The 16,828-nt window shown below is 52.8% G+C and overlaps 7 protein-coding genes across 7 annotated transcripts; 3 read left to right on the top strand and 4 right to left on the bottom strand.

The window, feature by feature from the left end:
• Nucleotides 1–1,876: 1,876 nt before the first annotated feature.
• SEPMUDRAFT_40270 (uncharacterized protein) lies at nt 1,877–2,716 on the bottom strand (the record flags this gene model as incomplete). Its single annotated transcript, XM_016908778.1, has 1 exon — nt 1,877–2,716. The coding sequence occupies one exon, from the start codon at nt 2,714–2,716 to the stop codon at nt 1,877–1,879; it is 840 nt and encodes a 279-aa protein (XP_016762461.1).
• Nucleotides 2,717–3,742: 1,026 nt separating this feature from the next.
• SEPMUDRAFT_148081 (glycosyltransferase family 2 protein) lies at nt 3,743–7,199 on the top strand. The gene is made up of 3 exons (XM_016904689.1): nt 3,743–4,158; nt 4,214–5,924; nt 5,978–7,199. The coding sequence occupies exons 1-3, from the start codon at nt 4,090–4,092 to the stop codon at nt 6,940–6,942; spliced, it is 2,745 nt and encodes a 914-aa protein (XP_016762462.1). The 5' UTR covers nt 3,743–4,089; the 3' UTR covers nt 6,943–7,199.
• Nucleotides 7,200–7,482: 283 nt separating this feature from the next.
• Nucleotides 7,483–8,418, top strand: SEPMUDRAFT_41489 (uncharacterized protein; the record flags this gene model as incomplete). The annotated part of the gene is made up of 1 exon (XM_016908829.1): nt 7,483–8,418. The coding sequence occupies one exon, from the start codon at nt 7,483–7,485 to the stop codon at nt 8,416–8,418; it is 936 nt and encodes a 311-aa protein (XP_016762463.1).
• A 42-nt stretch (nt 8,419–8,460) lies between these two features.
• On the bottom strand, nt 8,461–10,280 carry SEPMUDRAFT_115620 (uncharacterized protein; the record flags this gene model as incomplete). The annotated part of the gene is made up of 3 exons (XM_016901180.1): nt 8,461–8,786; nt 9,547–10,180; nt 10,251–10,280. 3 exons carry the CDS (start codon nt 10,278–10,280, stop codon nt 8,461–8,463), a joined length of 990 nt encoding a protein of 329 aa, XP_016762464.1.
• Nucleotides 9,257–13,484, bottom strand: SEPMUDRAFT_62613 (uncharacterized protein; the record flags this gene model as incomplete). The annotated part of the gene is made up of 2 exons (XM_016909609.1): nt 9,257–10,180; nt 10,251–13,484. One exon carries the CDS (start codon nt 13,482–13,484, stop codon nt 11,424–11,426), a length of 2,061 nt encoding a protein of 686 aa, XP_016762465.1. The 3' UTR covers nt 9,257–10,180; nt 10,251–11,423.
• A 491-nt stretch (nt 13,485–13,975) lies between these two features.
• Nucleotides 13,976–14,954, top strand: SEPMUDRAFT_148083 (uncharacterized protein). Its single transcript, XM_016904690.1, has one exon. It carries the CDS (start codon nt 14,124–14,126, stop codon nt 14,784–14,786), a length of 663 nt encoding a protein of 220 aa, XP_016762466.1. The 5' UTR covers nt 13,976–14,123; the 3' UTR covers nt 14,787–14,954.
• SEPMUDRAFT_148085 (NMT1_ASPPA NMT1 protein) lies at nt 14,949–16,707 on the bottom strand. Its single transcript, XM_016904691.1, has 4 exons — nt 16,599–16,707; nt 16,333–16,396; nt 16,170–16,272; nt 14,949–16,114 (listed from the first exon to the last, which is right to left on the bottom strand). The coding sequence occupies exons 2-4, from the start codon at nt 16,365–16,367 to the stop codon at nt 15,197–15,199; spliced, it is 1,056 nt and encodes a 351-aa protein (XP_016762467.1). The 5' UTR covers nt 16,368–16,396; nt 16,599–16,707; the 3' UTR covers nt 14,949–15,196.
• Between the last annotated feature and the right edge of the window lie 121 nt (nt 16,708–16,828).

Below are 16,828 nucleotides of genomic sequence, written 5' to 3' on the forward strand. Positions count from 1 at the left end.
CCCCCCCCCCCCCCCCCCCCCATCTCCTAGGCTCTAGAACCTCTTATCATCATCATCATCGTCAACCTGGTTGTTCGGGAAAAAAACCTAGTAGTAGATATTGAGCTGTGAGTCGTCGGTTTACTAGCTAGCTTAGCAAGCAGCTACATTACCTTCCCTTAGTCAAGAGAGGCGTCCTAGAACTAAGGTAGGTATGTGTGAAGCATCTTCCCGAGAGTTGGTACCTAAAGTACCTCAAGGTTGGTAAGGGATAAGTCTCTAATAATAATGATAAACCCTCTCGAGAGATCCGTGTCGTTCGTGCACCCATTGAATGTTTGGGGGGAACACCTTGGCTGATGCTAGTTCCATTTGTGATGTGAAGTGGTCTTGTACCTACCTGATATTGAAACCTCATTGGCTAGATTCGTTTTCAGCCAAGCTCCACTTTTTTTTCTTTCTTTACACTCTTCGCTTGGAAGTTACAGGTACTTTGGATGTTTGATTGGCTCTTATGGAAAATTTGGTCTACTACCTCCTACGTACTGGAGGTATAGCGATTCGAGGCTTTTTTGTGAAGAACTGGATGAAATGCTTCGGTACATGATGTTCTCTGGTTGGCTGTAGAGTAAGAGGAGTTCATCAATGATGATCTGAGTATAGGTATGTAGCTATAACAAAGCCCCCTGGTTGTTCCTCTTATCATGCTTGGACATTGATGATCCTGAGCAGAAGACGGGAGTCGATGTGTTCCTTTTTTTTTCTTTTTGTACCTACTCTATCTCCTCTTTTTGTACTTTTTCTCTTGCTAAACAATCAATCTCGATACGCTTGTTGACGAACAAGTAGGTCTAGTCGAGCCTGCTCTTCCTTCGAATACTACCTCAATCGATAGATTCACGACCGATATTGTGCAGCTACCCTGTTCTATTCGAGGAGGCCAAAAGGGTGTACGAATGAGCAAGATTGCAGGAAACTTGAGAGGTGTGGGCACGGACACACGATACATCGAGTCTGACTTGAAGCAGGTTCCATCTGGAGGGACATATGGATGAAATCCCGCCTCCAGGACTTGTAGAGGTATGTGCTGGTACAATGGCAACCCATGTCGATGAACCTGGTCCATGTCTTGGCTTGCTAGTCGTGCCTTGGCTTGATCGCGGTATACAATTCAACAATTGTGCTTACAGACTGCCCGGCCTTCCTTTTGTATCCTGGACGATATCACTTAGGCACATTTGGCCTGGCCTGGACACACGCAGAAGATGAATGGCCGAGAGTCCATCGAAAAAGACGATAGGTACAATCTCACAAGTTGCTCAACTTCAACAGATCTATCCAAGTTCTCATTCACCCAGCTGCGAGTGAGTCCCAGCCAAACAAGGACCATGAATGTTGTAGCCTGGTGGATGCGTCGTAGATCTTGGCATCAAGATTATGTGTAAACCTAATCTTCGAAGCCGGTCCAGGATGCTGACGAAGAATCCTTGCGGTAAGTGGCGTGAATGGGTGCCACCACCCTCGATGTTCAACCCTGACAGTCGTATTACAGTGGCTGGTGTGCCAGAGGGCAGGCAACGGGTTCGGCGAACGCGAAAAGTACTACTAGACTGCGAATAGAAACTGACATGTACTGCACACACAGCACGCTCTCGTACCTCTTGTTCTCTCCTCCAGCAGAGCTCTCAGAGCCTCTGGACGTCACCGCGGATTCATCCCAGGTCGACCGGAGAATCGGATGTATCATGCGTGCCCAGTTTGGTGTTTTGGCGGAGCAGGCCTTGCAAGGCTAGAAAGTTGGCACATGGCACACAGAAGCACCTCAGTGCTCCCTCCCACGAGTCAGGATACTCAATCAAAGCAGATCACATTGGTACCAAGCACGGTTGTGCGTCGCTCACGTCCTCTGCTGTCCATACATCAATTTCATGTTGTCGTCTTCCCATGGTAAGCGATTCGGATAGATCTCCCACCCTGAGACACCACCTTGCCAGATTAACAGGCCCATCACTTCTGGCTCCAAGCGGAAGCCCAAGAAGACATGTGCTCGTTCGGCATTCCAATTGCGTGCCAGTCGTTTCTGGCTCAGTGGCATGCGGACACCATACGGGTCCCCCGCGAAGGCATTATAGGCCCGGTCACGTTCGCCCAGCTGCGTGTAGTTGAGTTCGTCGAGCGTGAAGGGCGGGTTGAGACCTTGCACGCGTATCCGGTAAGGTGGCCACTTGATTGCGGGAGCGTGCAGCTCCAGAAAGCGGCGCTCTTTGAAGGCGTGCGTGACGACGGTGATGTTCTTCGGGTAGGCACCGGTCAGTTGTCTGAAGCGGATGATGGAGAAGACGAGGTTCTGGTAGGAGTCGGTGGCATATGTCTCCAGGGCGAAGCGGACTCCGGCAGGAAACAGGGCGGGGTTATGGTTGACGATGGCCTTCAGGACGCGGGCGTAGCCTTCGGCTTCGCTGCGAGGAGCGTTGGTAGTGAAGCCGCCGGAGAAGACGAGGAGGGCCTCCGGGTTGGCATGCACGGCCAGGGCCGCAGTCATGATATGGGCGATAAAGGTCTCATGTTCACCCGGCTTTCTCGCGAGCGGGTCAGAGCGAGAGAAGGGCTGCAGAATCCATTGATCCTCCGCTGTGTTTCGGCCGTCGCCCATGTAGATGCCGTGGCAACATACCAGCACGAGGTCGGTGGTCTTGGCCACGTCGCTGCTTTCCACGAACTGCTTGACTTCGGTCATGGCGCCTGTCTGTCCTGTCGCCTCCCCTGTGTCTCGTCCCGGAAGCCGGCAGGACCAGGCGTTCCTTGGGGGTGGTGACGGTGGACTGAGCTACCAACTACTGAGGTACCGGTCTGTCGTCTGTCGTCTGTCGTCTGTCCGCTGGCTTTACGCTCAATGTACATGGGAATCCTGGAACACGAAGGTGTACCGAATGCATACAGTTGTCATACACTACCTACCTAGGAAAGGTAGCTTCATGTACTGCGCATATACACAGTGTGTCCACCGCTCGCCCGAACGACGACGCTGTGGCCGAACGGCAGCGAGCGCTCTCGTCACGGCTGATCTCCGTCTACATGTGCCCTCCATCTCAGCCTCTCAGGTACAGTACCTGAGTCTTGATGACTACCTACTACATATACCCGCCTTCGAGTGAGACAGTGAGTGGTCTTTTCCATTCGTGCGTGCCGGAGCTATGTATATACCCATTAGTTACTGTATCGGGCTATTGGCGCTGGCGCACGAAAACAGACCAGTCCGCGGTGGGCTCGCAGAGAAGCTGATGGCTGCGCCGTGGACGTTTGGAAAACCCCTGCGACAGTGTGCAAAAGGGCCCGTGCAGTGGCTGGAGCTCCAATCGGCGTCAGACCGTTGCTATTTTCAGGCACCCCTGTCGCGTGATGGGAGCTAGCAAAAGAAGAATTGCATTCGTTGGACGCTGCACAGCACACTACTAGTCATACTACTGCACTTACACCAAGCTCTTCCCGAAGCAGACCAGTGGCAAACGCAATGGAGGGCACAGCGAGGCCACAAGCTGCTGCTGAATGCGGAATGCGTGATGCTGCACGAACGGGCGTACTGGATGTAGGAGGTCTGGTATGGGGTTGCTTGCCACCCTGATTGTACTCGCATCCGCCGTGTGGACGAAATGGAGATGCCTTATAATGCACACCGCCCGATCCTGCGCAGTGCGTCCCTCTTTCCCGCTGGCACGTCGCCATTCGCAGTTTCGAAACAAACTAGCATCACGGCTGATCCTCGTTAAGGTGACCCACAGACCCTTCGCGACAATACATCTTGGCTCAAACACAGTCTGCATCCCCAGCTCCGCACGTTCACTCAGTACCACTTTTTCTTTGACTGGCCGACCGTCATTCTTCCTTTCATTATCTCTGTCGCACGCGCGCGTCCTGTTCACCCCTCCCCCGACCGCACCACCATCGCTTTGTCTCCCTGCACCTCTCATCACCCAGAAGCGTCTTCGCGGCTTCAGAGAGAGCAGTGCGAAAGAGGTCTACGTCCGTCCAGGTGACGGACCTTTGACCAGCAGCCCCCAGACCCAGTCGTTGACAATCGACTGCCCTTAATACCCGCGAAGCACAAGCGTCATGGCCTATCAAGGCGTTGGAGGCGGCCACGGTGGCTACGACTTGCACGATACGCCCACAGGCAGCGCTGTAAGTAGCGGAGGGGGCGAGCACGTGAGCAGTGCGTCCGCTGACCACGAGACAGCAACCCTACCACCAGCCTCCGCATCGAGACAGCGACGACGAGGAGGTCGAACGCTCACTGCTCCACGGAAACCCGAACGGCCCATTTCAAGGCCCCTTCGACGAACCTCACAGCAGATCAGGCACGCCAACCAGCCACGAGCCCAAGGGCTACAGCTTGGAAGAGTCTTATGCTGGTCACGCACCGCCCTACAATGGATACCAGGAGTATCACGGCAGCGGGACCACTCTTGATGACCCTGCCTATGGCGCTCCAGACCGCGCGTCCAGCCCATATTCGAGGAGCGACACTGGTAGCACGGAAGCATGGCGACAGAGACAACAGCCTGGTGCTGCAGCAGGCGTGGCAGGTCTCAAGCGAAATGCTACCAGAAAGGTGAAGCTTGTGCAGGGCGCTGTGCTCAGTGCAGACTACCCAGTACCATCAGCGATCCAGAACGCCGTGCAGGCAAAGTACAGAAATGATCTCGAGAGTGGCAGCGAAGAGTTCACTCACCTGCGATACACCGCTGCGACGTGCGACCCGAACGATTTTACTCTGAAGAATGGATACAATCTCCGGCCTGCCATGTATAACAGACATACTGAGCTGCTCATTGCCATCACATACTACAACGAGGACAAAACCCTCACATCGCGCACGCTTCACGGTGTGATGCAGAACATTCGTGACATTGTCAACATCAAAAAGTCCGAGTTCTGGAACAAGGGCGGTCCGGCGTGGCAGAAGATTGTTGTATGTTTAGTCTTTGACGGCATCGACCCGTGTGACAAGGGCACCCTGGACGTGCTGGCAACAATTGGAATCTATCAAGATGGCATCATGAAAAAGGACATTGACGGAAAAGAGACGGTTGCGCACATTTTTGAGTACACCACACAGCTGTCTGTGACTGCCAACCAGCAGCTCATTCGGCCGCTAGATGATGGCCCATCCACGCTTCCCCCGGTGCAGATGATGTTCTGTCTGAAGCAGAAGAACAGCAAGAAGATCAATTCGCATAGATGGCTGTTCACTGCTTTCGGACGCATTCTGAACCCCGAAGTATGCATTCTGCTGGATGCTGGTACCAAGCCTGGCTACAAGGCGCTTCTTGCGCTCTGGGAAGCCTTCTACAACGATAAGGATCTTGGAGGAGCGTGTGGTGAGATCCATGCTCTGCTTGGCAAGGGCTGGAAGAACCTGCTCAACCCGCTCGTGGCCATCCAGAACTTCGAGTACAAGATCTCCAACATCTTGGACAAGCCTCTGGAATCTTCCTTTGGATACGTCTCTGTGCTTCCCGGTGCCTTTTCTGCATACCGATTCCGTGCCATCATGGGCAGACCTCTCGAGCAGTACTTCCACGGAGATCACACGCTCTCGAAGCAGCTCGGACCCAAGGGTATCGAAGGCATGAACATTTTCAAGAAGAACATGTTCTTGGCCGAGGATCGTATTCTCTGTTTCGAGCTGGTTGCCAAGGCTGGCAGCAAGTGGCATCTGACGTACGTCAAGGCGTCCAAGGGTGAGACTGATGTGCCCGAGGGTGCAGCAGAGTTCATCGGACAGCGTCGACGATGGCTGAATGGTTCCTTCGCCGCCACTCTCTACTCCCTGATGCACTTTGGACGCATGTATCGCTCGGGACACAACATCCTGCGCATGTTCTTCTTGCACATCCAATTGATCTACAACATTGCTACTGTGACCTTGACATGGTTCTCCCTGGGTATGTGTCGGAGCAGGAATGATGGCATGAACAGAGTACTGACATTCTCATAGCTTCCTACTACCTGACTACGACTGTCATCATCGATCTTGTCGGCACTCCTGGCTCTTCAAACGACCAACGGGCTTTCCCCTTCGGCAACACGGTGACACCAATCTTCAACACGTGCGTCAAGTACATCTACCTGGCATTCCTCCTCCTGCAATTCATCCTAGCTCTCGGAAACAGACCGAAGGGTAGCAGATGGACCTACATCATCTCCTTTGCGGTGTATGCCTTGATCCAGCTCTACATCATCGTGGACTCCTTTTACTTGGTCATACACGCCTTTGGCAGTGGTACTGGTTTCGTGGTCAATGAGGGCGCAGACGAATTCATCAAGTCATTTGTGTCTTCGACGGGTGCTGGCATCATCATTATCGCTCTTGCGGCCACTTTCGGTCTGTACTTCGTGGCATCCTTCCTGTACTTGGACCCTTGGCACATGTTCACCTCGTTTGGACAGTACCTGCTCATGATGACAAGTTACATCAACATTCTCATGGTATACGCCTTCTCCAACTGGCACGATGTATCATGGGGTACCAAGGGATCTGACAAGGCCGATGCACTGCCCTCAGCGACAACACAGAAGGGTGCAGACGGCAAAGCGACAGTGATTGAAGAAGTCGATTTGGCACAAGCCGATATTGACAGTCAATTCGAGCAGACAGTCAAACGTGCTTTGACGCCATATATTGCACCCAAAGAAGACAACAAGAAGACGCTCGAGGATTCGTACAAGTCTTTCCGAACTCGTCTCGTCACATTCTGGATCTTCACGAATGCGCTCCTCGCGGTGGCCATTACGTCGGACAACTTTGACAAGTTTGGATTTTCGACAGGTGCGACAACGAGAACGGCAAACTTCTTCCGAGCCTTGTTGTGGGCTACGGCAGCCTTGTCGTTTATTCGCTTCCTCGGATGTGTGTATTTCCTGTTCAAGAGCGGACTGCTCTCGTGCTGCGCCAAGAGGTAAAAAAGAGGACTGGTTCCGACAAACAAAAAGATGTTGAATTCGACAGTGAGATGTGCTACAAGTGTGGTTTTTCTGGTATGCATTGCGCAATGGAATTGCTGTGGCAGGGATTGGAAAGGCGTTTTTGAGCGAATCTATGCTCCATCTCCATGGGGCTCGGCACGGCCGCAACAGACTGCTTTCAAGGAGCATGAGCACAATCGGCAGTTTATTCACGTGTAGTGTACCACAATACGATGTTCCCTTAGCTCTTGCCGCCACATGGGCGCGTCCCTACCTTTTAATGTAGCTTGACCTGTCGTGCGCACGTGGCGGCGCGACAAGTTCGTTCCCCGCAATGCATGTGCAAAGCATGTGAAACAAAACTTCCACCTCCAAAACTAAATAATACGACCAAACAACATGGCCATCACCATCCTCGCCCCCACGCCTGCTGCGGCACCACAAAAGACAGCTCGCAACTATGATGCCGACGACAACGATGCCATGCTCGATTACTCCGACTCGAGTGAAGACGAAGAAGACGGAGGAGCCGATAGCATGGAAATTGACGCTCTCCCCTCCGGCCACTCCAACACCTCTCGCCAGCTCATCACCCCCGGCATGATCATCACCTCCGATCCCCAATGGATGCGCGGTCACGGCACTTTCACCGCTCCCTCCGACTCCACGTCCGCCATTCGGTCCACCGTGGCCGGCACCCTCCAAAAAACCAACAAACTCCTCTCCGTCGTGCCGCTCCGAGCACGCTACACGCCCGAAATCGGCGATTTGGTCATTGGTCGCATCGTGGAAGTGCAGTCGAGGAGGTGGAAGGTAGATGTTGCAGCGCCTGTGTTGGCGAGTCTGCAGTTGAGTTCGATCAATTTGCCAGGAGGGACGCTGAGGAGGCGGACGGGGTATGATGAGTTGAATATTCGATCGTTTTTTGGGGAGGGAGAGTTGTTGGTTGCTGAAGTGCAGAGTTTATTCCAGGATGGTAGTGCAGCGTTGCATACACGAAGTCTGAAATATGGAAAATTGAGAAATGGATATTTCATGGCGGTGAGTGGCGTGGGTGGTGGGAGTGGAGTGGTGAGGTCGAAGAGGCAGATTTTCACGATACAGACGCGAGGAAAGGGAGGAGAGGTGGATGTCATACTGGGGGTCAATGGGTATGTTTGGATCAATAAACACGCCGAGCTGAAAGAGCAGGGTGATGCAGTGGGACTGAATAAGATCGAGGAGACGGTGAGTATTGGGATGTACTCGAGTCAGAACGATGAGATTGGGAATGAGACGAGGAGAGAGATTGCAAGGGTTGCGGGCTGTATCAGGGCACTGGTGGAGGGGAGTGTCAAGGTCGCCGAAGAGACGGTAGTGAGGGCATATGAAGCTAGTCTAGAGTTGGATGAGCTAGAAGGAGAAGAAGAGTACCTAGGTGGGGAGAGAGGAAGGCTCATTGCGGACATGGTGGTAGCCGGCAGTGGTCGCTGAGGAAGAACCTGTCTCCTGGGAACAGTCCCGGCAATCGACAACTCACTTTTCCGAGACGATAACGAGGCCCTTGAACCATGAGGCTAGACTTTCGCATGGTGCTGCATTATCAGAGTGGAATGCAGCGCTCTTGGCCATGTCTAGATCCGGCGAGATTACAACGTTTTGGCGAGGACAAAACCGGCATTGCAAGGCCCTTTCTTTGTCCAACACTTTCTCTTCCCGTAGAGGGGTCTCCAGGATCAGTCTCCACTTCGATGCACATAGGTTCTTCTTCAGCAGCACACTCAAGACGGCACCTAAGAAGTTGTCTGCAAACAGCGCGCCGATGAAGACGAGCGTGCACTCACGACCCCAACACAGGATGACTGAAAAGAAGAAGAAGATGAAGAAGAAAACTGACCAAGAGACATTGGCTTTCTATCCCTAGGTACGTTCCAAACCTGACTAGGTACTCGGAACTCGTGGGTCAATCAAATAGCAGTTTCTACTACCTGATTTTTCGAAAGCTTTCCTTACCGGTTAGTCCAGAAGGAAGGTGGCCACACACTTTTCTCTAGAGGTGAAAAGTATCTAATCACAGCAATCGCGGTTTCTGCTGAGAGTAGTAAGTTATAACCTTTAGGTAGCTATATAGTTACCTTTACAGGTAGGTAGGTAAAGCTGGACTCCAATCAGAGGGCGTAAAGTAGCGATGATCTATTGGAGCTGTTGCCGAGTATATGTTACCTTATGTACGTGGTCAACTTAGGTTAGTAGGTAGGTAGAACATGTGCGGGTGACCTGAAGAGGCGCTCAAGAGTGCTAACCAATCAATTAATTAATGAATGTAAGGTATCATGCCTATATCTTCCTATATATCTTCCCCTCAATTCACATAAGATCCTCATAACATGCACCACGCAGCCAGCAAGCAAGCCCCAACATCTAGGTAGGTAGGTACCTTTTCTATCTAACCTCCCAATCCAGCACTTTTCTACAACAAGTACTGAGGATACTGATACCGTGCTCTACCAACACCACCACCACCACCAAAAGCACCAAAAGCACCACTACCACCATACCTGCTCCTGGATGATCTATTATTCGCCATATCCATCATCATCATCATCCTCCTCCTCTCCGCACCAGCAGCACGAGCAGAAGGATATTTTCCGCCCGTCTCGAAACCATACACGGGAACAGGCATTCTCCTGCTACGGCCCCCGACAACCTTGGCGCTTCTTCGAGTCTTCTTCTGTTGCTGATTTTGCCATCGGACATGTCTTTTCGGATCGATGCGGTAGGAGGATGTTGGTGGTCCATTAACGTTATCATCATCATCATCGTCATCATCATCATCATTCATAACGAGATCACCAGAGTCCGCGTCGACTCGCCAATTCGTTGGACGACGAGGGGTTCTTGTTGGGGTGGTTGTTCCTGCTGCTGTGGCCAGTAGTGATGGATCAGAATGCTCGACGAAGCGGAAAGCATCGAGAAGAATGTGGAAAGCTTTCTTCGCAATCACTTTGGCTGCGCGTGTGAAGGTGCGTTCACGTGCACGCCCGGCGTCCTGGTATGGTTCCGGTGCAGGGGAGGAATATTCTGCAGCGAGGCCTCGGGGATAGGGGCCGGAAGGGCGACCGACGGGTTGATAACGTCCGTGAGACTGCGTGTCGGAAAACATGTGGTGGTGGTCGGGATTGCGCGTCACTTCGGGCTGGGCGCGGAAGGTGTATTGGCGCGTTTCCGAGTCGTATGCCTCGGGAAGCTCTTCATCCTGATCTAAGTCAGTATAGATAAGGTACCTAGGTGTGCGCATGGTAGCTCTCTGCAACACTGGAACTCACATCGTATTGATATCTTGCTCTTCTGGACATGTTTGCTATGGCACTGCGCGAGCTCAAAGTCGGGTGAAGATGGATGCGAGTACGATGCGGTAGGGAAGCATTAAGACATAGCTTGGAGGTCCAAGTCTCTGCAATTGTTCTTCCAGTGTGTCCGGATCTGGAGAGTTCGGCCAAAGGTAACAAAAGACGAGTATGAACAAAGACTTTTTTGGTAAAGTCTTCGACTCGACATCTCGACTTTCCAGTCATCTTCCGGATCTGTCCATAGGCTCGAGAACGCTCCAGACTACAAAGAAGTGATTAGGTGCTGCTATGCGGCATCGTCATTGAGATACTATTGTAGTAGCCCCTCGATCACATAACTACTCGTCATGGTCTCGTCTTCCATTCCTTGTCCATTTTCGTCGCCGCAAGAGAAGAAACTGATCATGATGCGTCTGTAGGCTTGATGAGGCCTTGGAGTTCTTCTTGTCCTGATTATCACGTGAGCTGTCCAGCATAAAAGAGATCGCAACGTGAGTAGAGTGCTTCCTCGTTGTGCTGTATTGGCTCAAAGCCCAAGTTGGACAGATGCCGCAATGCCGTTCGACTGGGATCAATTTACTGGTTCGGGAATGGCCGATGCTAGCTGATGTCAAGGAGGCCGCGAGGCGTCCGCCGCCCGCCAGAGCCCGCCTGAGTCCGTCTTTGGTGCAACTGATAAATTCGCCAATGGAATTTGCATATGTCAGCAAGTGTGCAGCTGCTGCCAATAAGTCATCCAATGGAGTGTGCATTTCCCGCATAGAGATGAAATCTCGTGTGCACTGCGTCGAGCAGGGCTAAACTTTGATTCAAGATGAATTGATTCCAAACGAGGAAGTCTTGATGATTACGCGTCGTCGAATGCTGCTGCCCACTTTGATGAACCTTGACCGAGATCTTGGGCAAAGGCCTGACAGACGCGCATATGGAAGTCGTAGACCAGGTTGGCCGCACCCGGATACCACAACTGTGTGGCTCGCGAGAAGTGTGATGCAGAATTTGAACAATAACCTGGAAGGTACCATCGCTCGAGACAGACGCGTTCAAGTGAGCAGGTCACTACTGCCAACCAATACCTAGGAGTATGCGAGGTCAGGTCATATCATTGTTGCAGCCTCTGCAATTGATGGCGCAAAAACAACCAGAGCTTCATATCGGATAATCGCTATACACCTTTTCGCGCAGGCCAGTTTCCGCATTGAAGATGTAACGAGTAACGCGAATGTCAAAACGGTTGGCAGGCTCATTTACCAGGATTCCGAGATGGTGCACCCTCTGATGTTCCGGGGGGAAAATGGAGTCATCGATGGCGGAAACACCACCACCGAGACCTATTTGTACCAGAGATGGCACGGGATGACCCAGTCCTTCCTCTTCAATAGCGATCAATCGCGCCACGACTTCCGCACATGATCTCGCACCCCACAAGCACTCCTTGGCTGGGGCCTTGAGGAGCAGCTCCAACGCCCTGCGGCGCAAAGACGGTATGCGACATTTGGTAGCAGCCCAGTATAAAGGGGGAATGGTACCGACCTCGAATGTAAATATCGAGTGCTCGCCAATTCGATTGTGCACATAGATTTCTGACAACCGAATGATCTCTTGAAAATGAGGAGTGCATTCGTCGAAGATCATCTGTGTATGCGTGTCCATTGCGTGCATCATGATGACTGCGAGATGATAGAACATCAACAGTGTCGCTGCGGCCTCATTCTCTTCGGGGCCGTGGGGACACATGTGCCGAAATGAGTCATACCAGCGCATCCACCGCCGTTGCAGTCGAGCTTGTCGCTTTTGCATGTTGACCGGGTCGCTGAACAGCTTGCGGTCGCCTAATTGCATAATCATTCGATGTTCTGCGGATATGTCGCCGTGTCTCCACGATAAATCGTACAGGTCCTCATGTTGCTCATTACTAGCTATTCTCTCGGGCTCGGATTCGAGCAGGTCTTGCGACCGTTTGCCCATGTGCGTTGCGTGCCCTCCTCCGCCTGAAGGCTCATGAGGCCGAGGAAGAGGCGGTGGCACATTCGCCAAGTCTTGCTCAGTGAGGGAATTATTGGCAAAGGCTGGCATTACGTTTGAATTACCTTCTGCGACTGCTCCCTTGCGAAGATCACTCGTCAGTCGAAGGGTGGCATGCGTCTCGCCGAGCAAGCGGAATAACATTGCCCGCGCGTCCGACAAGGTAGAGAAGGCGGCCGATTCGGGGGGTGAATGACTACTCCATTCGACGAGGTCATGCTCAGCAGGATGCCCAAATGAGGAAGCGAGGACGGAAATGCGAGCAAACATCTGTATGATGGCGTCGTACAAGGCGGGATTCATGCCTTCGGGACACGTCGAGAAGTGTCGTGTCAAGGCACAGCCGGTGACGACAAGGGAGACGGCGCCCAAGACATGATCACGAATGATCTCTATACAGATGAAGAGGGCGCAACTGAGCAGAGCCAGCTGCGGAGAGGCGGTACCGTCTGCCATTTTCTGGTCAAAGCGGCGGATGGCGCGATTATAGTACCTCAGGGCGGCGGCGTCATGCTCGTCGATGCTACTACCTCCACTGGGCCGCTGGGTGGCGGGATGGACAGCGGCGTGCACATGACTGGCGCGAGGGGAGTGTCGGGGGTGGTGGTGGTGGTGTGGCGAGGGCAGGAAGGTGTTCCTGTACTGCGGGTGCTCATAGAGAGTCGACAGGGCCAGCAGCGAGTCCAGAATCAGGGGCTCGTGCTGTGCCAGCTGCAGCACATGGCCGCACCAGAAGTCTTTGTCGAGCACGCCGGCTAGACGCGGCGCGGTCCAGGACAGATAGTAGTCAAAGGCGCGCCTGCTGTCGTCGTCTGCTAAGCCGAGAGCGAGCGAGAGCTGGCGACCGATCAGGCAGTTGCTGTTGTTGTTGCTGTTGTTGTTGTTGCTGCTCCTTCCCGGGACAGACAGCTGCAGATGGACATAGCCGTCGCAGCGCCGCCCACTGCTTCTACAGCGGCCGCACTGGGGATGCTGTTCGTCGCACTTGATCCGCCGCGTCTTGCACGTGAGACAACCAGCTCTGCTCTTCTTGCCGCCCACTCGCCCTTGCCGTTTGCGCGCTTCTAAGATGTGGGCTGCCGCTGCCGCCTGCCAGGTTACGTCTCTGCTAGAACTGGACGCCTTGGCGGTAGTCTTTACAACACGAGTAGAGGTAGAGCCACTTGCACGGCCAGTTGACGACATGTCGCGCGCATCATTAATATTTGACTTCGCAGGGGCACAGCTTAGTTCTCACTCTTCTGTTGATGCGTGGTCCCCTCCGCCCACGGGAACATCCGCTGGTTCACACTAGTTTTACCAGCTCGTACATTACAGCACATTACAATATACAGCAATACCTACCTTAGGTACCTAGGCTAATAGCATGTTTCTGACTGGAGCAGTTACTCCTCAATAATTACCTTACTCCTCACGTCTACGGTCTGGCACATGCACAAGGTAGTTCGAGGGGGAAGCTGCGAACCACAGACCCACTCCGATCATCCTAGCTACATACCTACCTCCTACCGGTACCTTACCAACATCTCTAGACCTCGGCCTTGGAAGCGTCTGTATAAGAGTATGAACAGCTGTTCGCCTCGCCTCGCCTCGCTTCCCGCCCTTCCCCTCTCTTTCCTTCTCCCTTGAGACGACTCTGTGCTCTGCCAGTACAACGACCCCATCGCAATCAGAAGTTTCGATTTCAAGTCAATGGAATACGTAGCGGAATTCTTCTCCCTCCTGCTCAAGGCCATTCGATAAACGACTGGCAATTGACGTAACCGCTGTCGGATCACAACTCCCGTCGGCACAAAATTTACAACCGCCAAAAAACAAGTCAGCATGACTCAAACCCAAACCCCCATCAATGGTACCGCCAATGGCACCGCCAAGCCCTTCGAGAAAGATTCTCGCTTGAGCACTGAATCCGCCTACGATCTCACCATCAACCACCTCCAAGACCTCGTAGCATTCAAAGACACCCCGGCGGGATTGTGCCTCGTTTCCAAAGTCGCCCTCCCCGCAGGAGCTCACTTTGCCTATTTGACCAGCCACCAACCTCAACCCCGTGCCTCGTGGAAAACCATCCAGACTTCCAAAACCACCCACACCGACCCGCAGAGCGCTCTCCTGTACATGAATCACTCGTGTGCTCCCTCCTTGGAAGTCCACACCTACAGTCCCGACGCCAATGGGAAGTATCCGCAAACGCCCCAGCACGGTGGCGATTTGAATGGCGACGCGGCAGGACTCACGAGTGTGGGTCTGGCGGGCGAGGTGAGAGTCTCGAGGGATCGTGCGGTCCAAGTGGGCGATAGTTTGACCTTTTTCTATCCTTCTACCGAGTGGAAATTCGATCGTGCGTTTGACTGTCTGTGTGGAGCGGGAGAGGGAGTCTGTGTGGGCAAAGTGGAAGGTGCGTCGGCGATTGCGAAGGAGGATTTGGGCAGGTGGTTTTTCAATGATCATATTCTCGAGTTGGCGAGGGAGCGGGATGGGAAGTGAGTGGATGGACGAATGAATGAATGAATGAAGAGTGGTGGGAGGCTACAATTCAACATCAGTCTTCTGGAGATTTTCTTGATGCTCGACGACATGTCTGTTCAACAGCTACCAAGCACGAGCGAGTTTTCTATATACGTTTTTGAAGAAAGAAAAAATATGAATGTCCCGCATAACTGATAGGCTGATATTTGATATATGTAAAGGAATGGAGTCGCCTATAGCATGACAGGTAGGTACCTTTTCATGTACGTGACTGTTGAAGTCCAACGATACTTTGAGACTTTGGCCGAATCAGGAAACAAAGTCCCGATGACTGTTCCTCCTGGACTCTGACCACTGAAGAGACCCTTTTTCGCAAAAAAATGGTCATTGCAGCTGGAACACCCGCTACTTCGTCATGCATGAGGTATTCAAGCATGAGCAGAAACAGCAGCAGCAGCAGTGCGCTGAACATCCAGACGCTTAAAGCCCCCCATTTCCGCCACCTCCTTCTGCAGCGCCACCATCTTCTTCTGATCTCCCGTAGGATCCACCTGATCACCCTCGGCAGCCCAATCCACCAAAAACTCATTCGTATAATTCGGCTCAAACGACTCATCCAACACCCCCAAGCGTTTTCCATACTTGGTGACTTTCTCCCAATCGCGTGGGACATTTTTCAAGTCCTGCGAGAAATACGCAAAACTCCTCTCGAAGATTTTGCGGTTCAGAGGCGTGCCCATGACGGGTTTGAAATCGACGTATTCGGTCCATGCTTGCTCGGGATGGGCCAGCACGAAATCGGTGGCGCGCTTGACGGCGCGCATAAAGGCTTTGACTTGGTCTGGGTGCTCGCTGAGGAATTTCTCGTTGCCAATGTAGAGGATGGAGCAGAAGCAGCAGCAGCCCAATTCGGCGAGTTCGTCGATGCGGAGCATTTGTACATCCGACTTGGGACGCTGTTGCGAGCTCAGCCATTCCTCGAGTTCGACCATTTGGACGTTCTCGAGACCGATGCCCGCGTCGATTTCGCCTTTGATGATGGCTTTGGACACGTTCATGCCGCAGCGCACGGCCGTGTAGTCTTCGGGGCTCATGCCATAGTGGGAGGTGAGTTCGTCGATTTGGATCTTGCCGAATTCTCCTACGTAGCCGATCTTCTTGCCCTTGAGCGTGCGGAAGTCGGTGGTGATGCCGCTGTCCTTGAGGTACACCACACCCGTAAAGGGCTCGTCGAGGAGCGACCCGATGGAGAGGATGGGGAATTGGCGAGCTTTGGCGGCGAGCGTGTGAATCATGGCTTTGTAGCCGAGATCGACTTTGCCACTTCCGATGATCTCCGTCACGTCCTGCACTGCTGTCAGGTCGTGTGAACTCTGGCCGCACTCCTCCACCATTGCTTACACTGGGATCGTTTGGCTCCAAAAGAGCAACCTTGATGTTCTCATCCTTGAAATAGCCCTTGGCCTGCGCCAGGTATAGGGGAGCGTGGTATGGCGTTGCGTGCCTTGCTGCATGTTAGTTTCTGTTCTTTCTGCTTCTCACACTACAATGGAGGCGAAGCTACCAGTTGGTCAGGAACGTGATCTTGTCAGTCGACATTTTGTCTCTTGCTCAAGTGGGTAATAATGCTGCTGAAGTCAATACATCACACGATCGTGGAGACGGGAATAAGGGGATGAAAGCATGTCCCTCCGCAGAAATTACTCTGTTCAGGTTCGTACGGTATATCTCAGATCACTGTCCTGCCCATATCACGCTCCGAGGAGACTCATGATTACAACAGAGACAAGTGAACACCCGCATGCATTTGATTGTGTAGCTGTACGGTACCTTGAGCATATCTCTCGAACCTTGCAGGCATTCTCGCATCGGACCTGACCTCCATCATCTTGCTTGTCGTACCGGTGTGGCTGTGAGGGTGTTGTTGTTGAACTCGGCTGATCTGGAGTGGATGTTGAAGAAGAGCAGCGTCTGTGTGCCATTGCCAACATTTATTTGTGCTCATGGCGGGGAAGCTGTTGGAGCGGGACCCACATGAGGTTTTTTGGCTTTTGCTAGGG

This window comes from Sphaerulina musiva (genome assembly GCF_000320565.1).
Source record: "Sphaerulina musiva SO2202 unplaced genomic scaffold SEPMUscaffold_3, whole genome shotgun sequence".
NCBI lineage: Eukaryota > Fungi > Ascomycota > Dothideomycetes > Mycosphaerellales > Mycosphaerellaceae > Sphaerulina > Sphaerulina musiva.

Bases quoted from the DNA above. Each gene is read 5' to 3' on its own strand.
- SEPMUDRAFT_148081 (XM_016904689.1), top strand. From the start codon at position 4,090: ATGGCCTATCAAGGCGTTGGAGGCGGCCACGGTGGCTACGACTTGCAC. The intron at 4,159-4,213 runs GTAAGTAGCGGA...ACCACGAGACAG, and splicing joins ATACGCCCACAGGCAGCGCT to CAACCCTACCACCAGCCTCC. The intron at 5,925-5,977 runs GTATGTGTCGGA...ACATTCTCATAG, and splicing joins CTTGACATGGTTCTCCCTGG to CTTCCTACTACCTGACTACG.
- SEPMUDRAFT_148083 (XM_016904690.1), top strand. From the start codon at position 14,124: ATGACTCAAACCCAAACCCCCATCAATGGTACCGCCAATGGCACCGCC.
- SEPMUDRAFT_148085 (XM_016904691.1), bottom strand. From the start codon at position 16,367: ATGTCGACTGACAAGATCACGTTCCTGACCAACTG. The intron at 16,273-16,332 runs GTAGCTTCGCCT...ACATGCAGCAAG, and splicing joins ATCACGTTCCTGACCAACTG to GCACGCAACGCCATACCACG. The intron at 16,115-16,169 runs GTAAGCAATGGT...ACAGCAGTGCAG, and splicing joins TGGAGCCAAACGATCCCAGT to GACGTGACGGAGATCATCGG.